General features: G+C 35.3%; 2 protein-coding genes across 2 annotated transcripts; both read right to left on the reverse strand.

Moving 5' to 3' along the window:
• Positions 1-1,462: 1,462 nt before the first annotated feature.
• On the reverse strand, positions 1,463-3,670 carry LOC142553395 (trans-cinnamate 4-monooxygenase-like). Its single transcript, XM_075663609.1, has 3 exons — positions 2,817-3,670; positions 2,434-2,567; positions 1,463-2,275 (listed from the first exon to the last, which is right to left on the reverse strand). The coding sequence occupies exons 1-3, from the start codon at positions 3,599-3,601 to the stop codon at positions 1,677-1,679; spliced, it is 1,518 nt and encodes a 505-aa protein (XP_075519724.1). The 5' UTR covers positions 3,602-3,670; the 3' UTR covers positions 1,463-1,676.
• Positions 3,671-9,063: 5,393 nt separating this feature from the next.
• Positions 9,064-11,906, reverse strand: LOC142553396 (trans-cinnamate 4-monooxygenase-like). Its single transcript, XM_075663611.1, has 3 exons — positions 10,915-11,906; positions 10,461-10,594; positions 9,064-9,865 (listed from the first exon to the last, which is right to left on the reverse strand). Exons 1-3 carry the CDS (start codon positions 11,697-11,699, stop codon positions 9,270-9,272), a joined length of 1,515 nt encoding a protein of 504 aa, XP_075519726.1. The 5' UTR covers positions 11,700-11,906; the 3' UTR covers positions 9,064-9,269.
• Between the last annotated feature and the right edge of the window lie 323 nt (positions 11,907-12,229).

Consider the following 12,229-nt stretch of genomic DNA (forward strand, 5'->3'; position numbering starts at 1 on the left):
ATTATTATTTTCACTCAAGATATGAACCAAATCAACTCGTCTAATTAAATATAGATATGTGAGATCGTCTCATATGATACTTTTATTTTATTTGAAAATATTTCACATGAGACTTACTCAAAACTAATTTAGGTAAATTTATTTGTTCTATCTTCATTAATTTTTCGTAAATAAGTTGATAAACAGTTTAATTATACTATTGATTTCTACCAATTTTTAAATATTGTAATACATTATTACAAATTATAAATACTTATATAGTACATAATTATTGTGCGTGTCATTGTAGATTTATATTTTCCGAATGAATTTATCTTTAATGAAATAATAAATATTTGTATTATTTTATTTTAATGTAAATTATTACTTTAATTACATATATAAATATATTAATATATTTTTGTTTAATATTATTAAAAATCAATACATTTACATAAATATATAAGAAATAACGAGGAATATTATATCTTTTTAGAAATTAATTAGTTAATAATATTGAAAATTATAACATTATTAAATATAACACTAATACATATATATTTTTTTAGCATAAATTTTTTGGCCGGAACCAACTATATAACAACAATTCTACTTTTATATATATAGATTCAAGTGTATTTGATTAAATACTTGATGACAAAAACTTGTGTGAGACTGTCTCACGAGTCAATAAATCTCTTATTTGGATCATCCATGAAAAAACATTACTTTTTATGCTAAGAGTATTACTTTTTATTGTGAATATCGGTAGGGCTGACACGTCTCACAGATAAAAATTCATGAGCCTGTCTCACAAGAAATCTACTCACACTTGAAATGATTAATTTTTTTAAATGTTATTTTGCTAATTATCGCTAATAATTAATCTCTCTCTATTAAGATTGTGTGGATGAGGTTTTTGAGATATGCTATAAACTCAATGTTATAAAAACTATAAACAAATAAAAAAATCGTTGGCTAAGATGTTGCACAGCTTATTAAGTGAACTTTAAAAAGTTAGATGACTATTTTATTTTTATATGTTTCCTCTGGAAAAAAATTGGATCACCCGAATTTCCATTTTTTAATTAGTTATATTTAATATTAATAAAAATAAATCACAAAAAATTAAAAAAAAATGTTTTAAAAACTAAAAAATGATTTTAAAAATTAAATAATTTGTTTTCAGTTTGGTACGGTTAACTGAGCTAAAAAAAAGGAAAAAATCCAAAAAAAGCTAAAACTTGAATCGAATTAATGTTTCAGTTTTCGATTAAAACAGAATTTTCAGTTTCACTTCAATTCTGGCGGTTAAAGTTAATTGTCTCACGTCGGTTGGATAAATAACCTGGGAGTTGTATATATGGGTTTGGACAATCCTTCTCCCTTGAGCTAGCTTTTGGGGTTGAGTTAGGTCCAAGTATTAATATTAATAGTTAACCAAATCGTGAACAAACTAGATCAATTTGAGATAATTTAAAGATATCAAAATACAACATGTATATATTTCATATGTATTACATATGCACGTGCGTATGTGTCTTATTTGCTATAATTAACATCGAAGATACGGTTGAAATCTTACGGGAGCGCATACATGCCGATGCAAGACATGTTTTGTTTTTATTTTCATAAACACACACTACGCACACATTTAAATATGGTGTGACGCGGGGGGAGATCAGTAGTAGTTTTCTTCAGGAAGATCGAGGTTTCATCACGATGTTATGGCGGTTCAGAATGCGGGTAGCGAATTGTCCATTATTCTCTGTCATATCAACCTTCGATTGGCCCGGCGGAGGCAAAAGCTCGAAATTTTGAACCAACCTTCCCAAGGTGATCCCAATAACAGCCATCGCCATGAAGATTCCGGGGCAGCTCCTCCTGCCAACCCCGAAGGGGATATATTTAATGTCATTGCCATTGGCTTCCACCTTACTCTCTTCCTCCAAGAATCTCTCGGGCCTGAATTCTTCCGGCTTTTTCCAGTGAGCCGGGTCGTTCGCGAGCCACCAGGCGTTGACGAAGATTCGGCTTCCTCCGGGGATAGTGAAGTCCTTGAGATTAGCATCATGGAGGTTCAGGTGTGGAACCAAACAAGGGACGACCATCCTTAGGCGAAGAGTCTCCTTTATTACTGCCTGGAGATAGGGGAGCTTGAGGGCATTGGCCTCGGTAACCTGCACATCCGGTCCCAGCACCGTGTCGATCTCAGCCCGGAGTTTGGTTTGGATTCGTGGGTCGTTGACCAGTTCTCCGACCGCCCACTCTATTGCCCATATGGTTGTCTCGATTGCTGCTCGGCAAATCAAAAATAAAATAAAATAAAATTCTTGCATCTCTAATTTAATCATAATAATTTCAAACACGTATTAATTAAGGTAAATAAGCTTTTATAGCACCGTGGGATATAGGGACTACTGGGGGAAAATAGAGTTGAAATTTTTTACGTACCAGCAACATTCATGTTCTCTATGATGTAGAGGACATTGTCGTCATTTATCTCTCCCGTATTCTTGGCTTCAAGAATGTGATCGATTCCATACTTCACATCTTTGGTCTGGGTTGTTCTCGTGCTTAAATTTTTTCTTTTGAATTTATTTCATTTTTTCAAAAAAAGAGTGTCAATTATGAAGTAACTAAGGAAAATTTAATCAAAGAGTGAGAAATTTAGACCTATTGTCATGGTGTTTTAAAAAAGTAATAAATATTATAGACTGATTCAACAAAATCAGGTTCAGAATTCAAAATAATATTTCCAAGATTTATGGCAAGCTTGATGATATGATATAACATATATGTAAGATAAAGAAGATTTTTCCAACTGAAGAACTTACTTCCTCTCATCAACAAAAGAATCCTTGAACAACTTCAACCTCCTCTTTGTAACCTCTTGGCAAATCTTCAAGTAACGTCTCAAGAAAGGCCTTAAAATGGGAACAAAATCACCAAAATTGTACTCAAGACTCTGCCCCAACTTGCTCCTCTCCGCGTTTACAGTCTTCAACCTCACAAACAAAGGATCTTTCTCACCCGCGAACCCTCTACCAAACATTATCTTGTACACGTTATTGTACACCATCAACTCTATCCTATTCCTCAAGACAATCCCTTTCGTCGCCGCTGCCGGGTTATTCCTCACGTCCTCCACCACCGCGGCCGCCTCCGCCTCCCACTCGTGGCTGTTCTGCTGCACGACCTTGTTGGTGAAAAAGGGCACTGTTACGATCCTCCTCATTTTCCTCCAGTGCTCCCCGTATTCTGTGAAGATCATGTCTTGCCCTTTACCGGTAAAGATGTCGAAAACGATGTTTCTGGACCGGGAGCCGAACTCGATTCCTTTAGTGAGCAAGACTTCTTTGGCCATCTCTTTCGAGGAGATCACCGCGATCTTCCTTTGGCCCATTCTGAGCAGGAAAACTTCGCCGAATTTCTTTGCATAGCTGGTAAAGTCATGGTGGTTGAGGTTGTTGCCAATTTGAAGCCAGCTTCCGAGTATGGGCAAGGAGAAGGGGCCTGGCGGGCACTTAAAGCTCTTCCTCCGTAGCTTAGAGACTAAAATGGCGAATGTTACCGAGACAAAGAGACTCAGAAGGGTATTTTGGAAGATGGAAAGATCCATTTGCGAGAGTCTGTCAACCAGAATCACTGGTGGTTTACAGCAGTGAAATGGATCCGTATGGTTATTTATAGAAACAACCTCGCATTGTTATATGAATTAACACGAATGAAAAATAACAATAACTCGCGCAGCCAGAGTAGGATCGACTTTACCATAAAGAAGAGCATGAAAGATACAGGGATCCCAAACGTACATCAGAATCTCTGACTTAAATTCCCAACAGCATGCCTCATCCCTATTTATTTTAATTATTTGAAACCAAATACTATCTAGCTTCCAAAAAAAAAAATTTAAATGCTAATTAATTTTGGCAAGTAGGGAAATTTATACACCGAATATATAAAATTCTTCAGATTTAAATAACATATTTTATTTTAAAAATCAATATTGAACTTCAGTTAACGGGACCATATCGTCAACCACCACTCATCTTAATTTTGTATATTATTGTTTATATAATATAAATTTTACTCATCAAATAAACTATACCCCGCGTACATTAGGGCATAATATTCAAGAGATTTTAGGAGAAATATTAATTTATTCCAAACAAATCATTAAATTAAATTTTATTAATCTTCCACAAATAATGTAAAGTCGTTAAAGTCCTAGAAATATATAGGTGCGTAGCCTCTCAAATATTTCTACATTTAGCATATATAATTAATATGTAGCGGCATCAAAAATCATGCCGTAAAAGAGAGGCATGGCATGATCCACCCAGCACGAACTTAATTGTATGTAAATTTTCAACTTGTACAAATAATGCATTATGGGTGTTTCTCACGAGAATTGCGGGACGTGCCAGGCACGTAACCGTACCAAATGTGAAAAGATCTGACTTCGTTTATCAAGCGTTACGAGTCTCGATTTGACCGTTAGTTATAATTCCTTCGATATGGCTTCAAAGCTAAACGTATAAACTGAGGAAAATAAAGAAATTATAAAGAGACAACATCAAACTTAAATATGCTGTTATGAATTTTGATCAACATTCTACAACAAAATTAAAGAAATAAGAAAATAAACTGCTTGAAAATGAAAAATGAGCGAACAATTAATTACAGAATTCTGCAGAAGTTTGCTGTTGATTTTTTCGTCCCCTCTTTCTGATTCATCATTCTGCTTTTGTCACATTCCACATGGAAGTTTCAACCACATCTCATGTTCACTCACGTTGGGTCATGGCTCAACTGTCATCGTGCTTTCTTGGACCAAACTGCAACTCTTCTTGGGCCGAATGTTTGAGCTTTGTTTATGGGCTTCTGAATTATTTTTGGACATAACAATGGGATTATGCAAATATTTCTGGATTATAATATATATATATATATATATATATATATATAAAGAATAAATATTCATTAACACAGGTCTTTATTTGTTTGAGCACCTTTTTATTTTCGAATTTTTTTTAATAAGCTTATTTTGTGTTTTTATTCTTTTAGTTTTAAGGCGATTTTGAATGAAAATTTTCAAGAATGGAAAAAATTAACGAGTACTCAAGTTGTGTAGGCGTATATGTATAGAATTTAATGTCGTTTTATGCTGATATTAGATGATTGAATGATATTGATTTATTATATGTGTGATAAAAAAATTATAGGTATGTATTTTATGTGGTGGTGGGATTAATTATATGATATTTGATATATAATTTAATTTTGGGTTGAGGAATTAGAAATTATTCTTTCAATTACTAGAATATAATTTTTTATTATTTATTAAATGGCTTCATAATTATTTTACTAGCTTCAACCAGTTAGGAATGCATATTTTTTTTTAATTGTTCTCATACGTGCGATCTATGTGCGTGTTTCTCCGTGTGCAGTGTGTGTGCATGAATAGTTTGTGTTTTTCCGTGTGCAGTGTGTGTGCGTGAATAGTGTGTGTTTCTCCGTGTGCAGTGTGCGTGCGTGGACAGTGTGTGTTTCTCCGTGTGCATTGTGCGTGCGTGAATAGTGTGTTTCTCCTTGTGCAGTGGGCGTGCATGGACAGTGTGTATTTATCCGTGTGCAGTGTGTGTGCGTGAATTGTGAGTGTTACTCCGTGTGCAGTGTGCGTGCATGAATAGTGTGTGTTTCTCCGTGTGAAGTGTGCGTGCGTGAGCAAGTTGTGTGTTTTTGCATGTGCAAGGTGTGTGCATGGACAGTGTGCTTGTGTGTTTCTGCGTGTTCAGTGTGCGTGCACACAATATCTGCGTGTGCAGTGTGCGTGCGTGCACAATATGTGCAGTGGGTGTGATCTGTGTGTGGGAGTGAGTAAAATAGTGAAGACGATGGAAAATGATGCCTGGTTCTGGAAAAATTGTCGTGTGTACTTTTTTTTTTGAATGAAACACTAATAATATTAAATTAAATCCTGAAGAATCACATTCTCAAACACATGAGATTGAATTAAACCCGGCTTTCAAGACCAGACAAAGACACAGCAGCCCTAGTTAAAAAATGAGCAGCATGATTCGCTGATCTCTTAACAAAAACAAATGATAAAGATTGAAAATCCAAGGCTTGTATTTTGCAATTGGATTTCCCATCTTCCAAAATAAGCCCAACTTAAGAGAAATCTGGAATTGAGGAATTTAATCTATGAACAATTGATAGAGCATCAGATTCAATTAAGACATGAGAGAGAGCCAAATCTTTGATCCGACTAAAGGCTTCCCTAATTCCTAGTGCTTCGGCTACTGAAGGATTTCGAATACCAGGAAAAATCCCATGAACAGCTCCTAGAACATATCCGAGATGATTTCTTATAATACAATCATATTCAGCGTGACCCGACATGGAAAAAATTGTTGCATCAACATTGCATTTCAAGAAATGCTCTGGACGTTGAGTCCACCTAATGATATTGACCTGAATAGAAGTAGCAGAGGAGTTCAAAGAGATAGTATGAGCAGCTTGCCATTGAGATCTAATATCCAAAGCTGTCTAGATATTTTGATTGCCGTTGTACTCTTTTGATTCCACACTACATCATTTCTGTTCTTCCACATACACCACAAAATGACCGCCGCTATCTCGACTTCCATGAGTGAATTATTTGTAACAAAAGAGTTCCACCACCCAACAAAAAATCCCACTAAACCAACCTGACAACCAATTGATGTAAGACTCCACACATTACGAGCTAGATGACAAGTTATAAGAACATGAAGATCCTCCTCCGAATCATCATGACATAAAGGGCACTACTCGGGGACCTGTAGTCGCGTGTATTTATTTCCTTTTGAAAACAAAAAAATATATATTTTTAAATTTTTATAATGGTGCGGCTATATTTTTACAAGCTTCGTATATTTTCAAGTTAGGAGGGTTGAGTTGTGGTGTGGCAAGTTCAAAAGTTATGGGTTCTGGGCTTCGACTCTGGAGTAGGAGAGTCCTAACCAAATTACGAGGTTTACAGGTTTTGAGCTTCGACTCTCAATTCATTCTCAAATCGGAAAGCCTTAACCAAATTATTATTCCACTCTCAGTTGGCATGCAGCCTTATCAAACTATGAGTTTTAGGGGTTTTGGCCTTCTACTTTCAAGCCATTACCCGAGCCTGCTTATAGTTTGAAAACATAACGAAAATTTCTATATGACTTGTACTGTATATCAATTGTTCAAGCCAACTTCTCAAATTAATAGATGCACTTATCTAGTGATTTTCACTTGCTACAATGACAGTTCGTAAGGTGTAAAAGAAAGCCTTGTTTTTAACCATGTAACTCGCGAACAATACGAGATCGTTGTATTCTGGAAAGTGTTGGACTGTTAATCGAATAGGCTAAAATACTATTTAATCAAGTGCATCGACACACCTCAATCTAATATTTCTTTGGTGATATCTGTAGTTCATTTATTGCTACGACGTTCGGTTTCCTCTAATCCATATAAGATTTTCCAACACAACCAACCATGGTTCATTCAATATTTAGGTTGTCCTTTGATGGAATTTTTCTCTACCATGTTTTTTCTATTTAATTGGATTTTTTTTTCCTCGTTTTTTTGTAGTAAGCAACGTAGGATTGATTAGTTGGATAAAAAAAATATTCGGTTGAGCTATTCATGTTAATTATATCAAGATGAAAATCAACGATTTTTATAATTCACGGTTGAGTTATTCATGTTAATTATATATTCTTGGTCTCTTTTTCCTTTCTTTTTTATATTTATTTTTTAAATTCGTTTTATCAAAATGGTAGTTTAGTTTGTCACTATTTTTTATAATTATATTTTGATGTTCATTTAAATATAAATTAAATGAATTATAAAAATTGTTGTACAGCACGTGACGTGCACATGGTCCACTAGTATCGATTAAAATTGAAAGGTTTAGATTGCCTCGTTGCAAGAGTGGGCTTTATTCAGAAAAGATTTTAATGGTAAGAAGCCCAAAGCAGATAATAACATGGACCAATAAAAGAAGAAGGCGACTCAAAGGAGCAAACAATGGCCCAACTTAAATAAGCCCCAAAAAAATGGAAACACTTTTAGGTCGTGCTTGAATCAAATGATTTCAAATTTATTGATTTTCAATGTATTTTTTAAAATCAATTTTTTTCATATTTATATAGTATTTTATGTTAATTAGAATGAATTTCAAGTTCACCTAATAATGTTATGATTTGAAATTCATTCAACTTTATATAACTATTGTGTCTCGCACGTATTATTCTATTGAATAATATATAAATATAAAAATATGCACTAGTACTAACACAAAATAAAATGGTGTTAAATATATATAGAGTAGTAAATAGAGTTAATTACATATTGCTTACTTTTAATAAAATTTATAAATTTTTCAATAATATAATTTTACTATCTTCAAACACATTCGTAGTTTGATTTGATTATAAATTATTAAAGTTTATAATATTTTGTAAATTTTATCAAGTTTGTTTTCCATCTAATCGTAACTGTCAAATTTATTTATGAACTTAAATTATAATTCTAATTTAATTATGAAATTTATTAGATCTAGTCCACTCTCATTTATATCCTTTCATTTTATAATAATTGATTATTTTTCATCTCTTACTATATGATTTTAAACATTTTCGCTTGTTGCAAGATAATAGCATATATTATTTGCTATTACAATTGGACTCCATGAATAAATTCTAAATTAAATTAATTATATTATTTATTAAGTTATTCCACTATCATATTTAATTTCCAATTTTGTAGACAAAAACTTACGTGGGACGATCTCACGGATCGTATTTTATAAGACATATGTCTTATTTGGGTCATCCATGAAAAAATATTATTCTTTATGCTAAGAGTATTACTTTTTATTGTGAATATCGGTAAGGAGAATCCCTCTCACGGATAAAAATTCGTAAGACCGTTTCATAGGAGACCTACTCCACATATAATGTACTATCTTTCATCTACATTTTTATAAGAATAAATAAAAATAAATATACATAATCGTGTTAGAAATAATGACAAAATTAGTTTTAGAAATAAAGACAAAGTAGCATAATACATTAAAGGGCTTTTGGGGTTAAAAAAGAAAAGAAAGGAAGCAAGAAAAACACGAAGAAGAGGATTTGTGAAGAATATACATATAATCACCCAATGACGCACAAGATAGAAACATTACAAAACATGCTTTTGATGAATCCAAAATTCAGTCCAATTACTCTATTATTCAAACTGATTAAACATTATTAAGATATTGGCTTCAAAACAATGGTGGAATGATTCAAAATACGTAAACTGAATTGGCCACCGCACTCGGCGGTGTCGATCTTGGACTGCCCTCGAGGAGGCAGCAGCTCGAAATTCTGCACCAGTCCCCCCAAAGTGATGCCAAGAATAGGCAATGCCAGAATAATGCCAGGACAGCTCCTCCTGCCAACCCCGAATGGCAGGTACCGAAAATCATTGCCATTAGTATCGACTTTAGACTCCTCTTCCAAAAATCTTTCAGGCCTGAATTCTTCGGGGTTTTTCCAGTGGTCAGGGTTGTTAGCCAGCCACCAAGCATTCACCAAGATCTTGCTTTCGGCTGGAATATCGTAGCCGCTTAGCTTGGCATCATGGAGGTTCATGTGGGGTACTAAAAGAGGAATGGCCATTCTGAGGCGGAGCGTTTCTTTGACAACTGCTTGAAGGTATGGTAGTTTGTGGATTTCGGGCTCCGTAACTGGTACTCCCGGGCCAAGCACGGTGTCTATTTCATTCCGAAGCTTTTTCTGAATTTCGGGGTGGTTCACTAATTCAGCAATGCCCCATTCAATTGACCAAAGTGTTGTTTCAATTGCTGTTCAAGGAAAAAAAAATGCTTTAGATTTGGCTTGATCATGAACGATTACTTTTGTCGAGTCAGTCATTCTCTTAAGAGTTCGAGTTTTTGAAATAATTTATTTCTATTAAATCTTGGTCTGAGAAAAAGTTTTAATTATATGTTTTAAGAGCTATTTCCCCTCAGTAAATCGAAAAAAGGTGTTAACAGTATATTTAATTTTCAATATTATCCTCTATGTCCTTGTGCTCGCTCTTTAAGTTGAAGTTGGGCCCAATTTTGGTGATCTACAATTGAAGTCCTCGAGCGATTGTAGCAAGAAATATAGACTATAGTTCGTGGGGTTACTTAAAACCACCACTAGTTTATTGGTAAGTACATTTAATTACCGACCAGGACATATTTGAGCCTTGAAATTGTCTCTGGGTCATTGTCATTTATTCAAATAATTATGAATCGATCAAGATCCCCAATCCCCATTTCCATACTTATCAACAACACAATCAGGAATCATCAAAGAATCAATTATACCAGGAGAAAAATTGGTTTTAAAAAATGGAAAATTTACCTGCAATAAGAACGAAAAGACTGGACAAATAAAGCAAAAACTCACCTGCAACGTTGATGTTCTCAACAATGTAAAGGACATTATCTTCATTGATTTCTCCTTTTTCTTGGGCTTCGATGATGTGATCAATGGCGCATTTTAGGCCATCTTTGTCTGTAGCATTCGTGCTCGCAAGCTTCCTATAACATGAAACTCTAGCTATTAGGCTATTTCCTCCAGAATAAGATGCGTAATGACCCTATTTCTTGATGACGCTAAAGCTTGAACGGATAGATGGTCAGTAGGTATGAGTAGTCCCTATAAATCATGTTTTCTTTCTTAAAAATTGAATCTTCTGAGGTAAAACTGTAAGGTATCCTAAAAATCAAGGGTGTTTCGACCCCACCAATTTTTTTTGGAAAACCCCACCTTTTAGAAAACGGAAAAGGATGGATCAAAAGAAGTAAAGTTAGAGCAATGATTGGGATAAAAAAAACAAGGTGGAAAAAAAAAAACTTACTTTCTCTCATCAACAAAATAGTCCTTGAATACTTGTAATCTTTTGTCTTTAACCTCCTGGCAGACCTTGAGATACCCTCTCAAAAATGGCCTCAAAATGGGAATGAAATCCCCGTAATTATAGTCAAAGCTCTGCGCCAATCTGCTCCTCTCCCCATTCAAAGCCTTGAGTTTATTGAACAATGGATCCTCTTCACTGTCAAACCTTCTATCAAACATGATCCGAAACATATTGTTGTACATCATTAACTGGAGTCTCCTCCGGAGAACGATCCCATTCGTGGAAGCTTCGGGATTCTTCTTCACGTCCTCCACCACGGCGGCCATCTCCGCCTCCCATCCGCGGCTGTTCCTCTGCACAACTTTGTTGGTGAAGAACGGCACCGTCATGATCCGCCTCATCTTCCGCCAATGCTCGCCGTACACCGTGAAGACCATGTCCTGACCTTTACCGGTGAATATGTCCAACACGACGTTGCGCGTGCGGGACCCGAACTCCACTCCTTGAGTGTGGAGGACCTCTTTGGAAAGGTCGGGGGAGGATACAACGACGAGGTTGCGCTGTCCCATACGGAGTAGAAATATCTCGCCGAATTTCTTGGCGTAGTCCACGAGGTTGCGGTGGTTCAGATCATCTCCGACTTGCAGCCAATTTCCGAAGATTGGGACGGGGATGGGACCCGGGGGGAGCTTGAATTTCTTGCCTCGTAGTTTGGAAATGACTGTGCCGGTGACTATGGCGAGGAAGAGGCCGAGAAGGGTCTTCTCGAGGAGGAGAAGATCCATGACTGGAAGCAGCTTATCTGGCCAGTGGTGGGGTTTCACGGCGGAGGATGGCGGAGTTGTCCAGTATTGTGGTGGAAAGTAGAGATTTATAGAATGGCAGGAGGAGAGTGGAGACAGGGTTTGACGGCGTCAAAGTTAACGGCTGTTTGTTAAAAATAAGGGAATTGACGCCGTCAAAGATACAGACGGTGATCCAGACGTGAATTTACGTTTAGGAAAGGATTTGAGGGTAGGTAAGCGGGTTTGGGGTACGGCCGTAAAGTCGCATTTAATTATACTTTCCTTTTTTTTGGGTGAAGTAATCTTTTTTTATTATTCTTTTAAATTTAAAAACTTGGTTGTTAATTATTATAAATATCTAGACTGATTGATTCATCTATCGATGTTTGAATTCCAATTTTGAAGGATTAAAATATTTTATTTTGATGTGTAAGAACTTCTCCTCTCAATTATATAATATATTTTATTTTCACATAAATTGTAAAAATATTATTGAGAAAACAAATCATAAAGACTAATTTTTTAATAAA

This window comes from Primulina tabacum, chromosome 8, assembly GCF_025594145.1.
Source record: "Primulina tabacum isolate GXHZ01 chromosome 8, ASM2559414v2, whole genome shotgun sequence".
Lineage (NCBI taxonomy): Eukaryota > Viridiplantae > Streptophyta > Magnoliopsida > Lamiales > Gesneriaceae > Primulina > Primulina tabacum.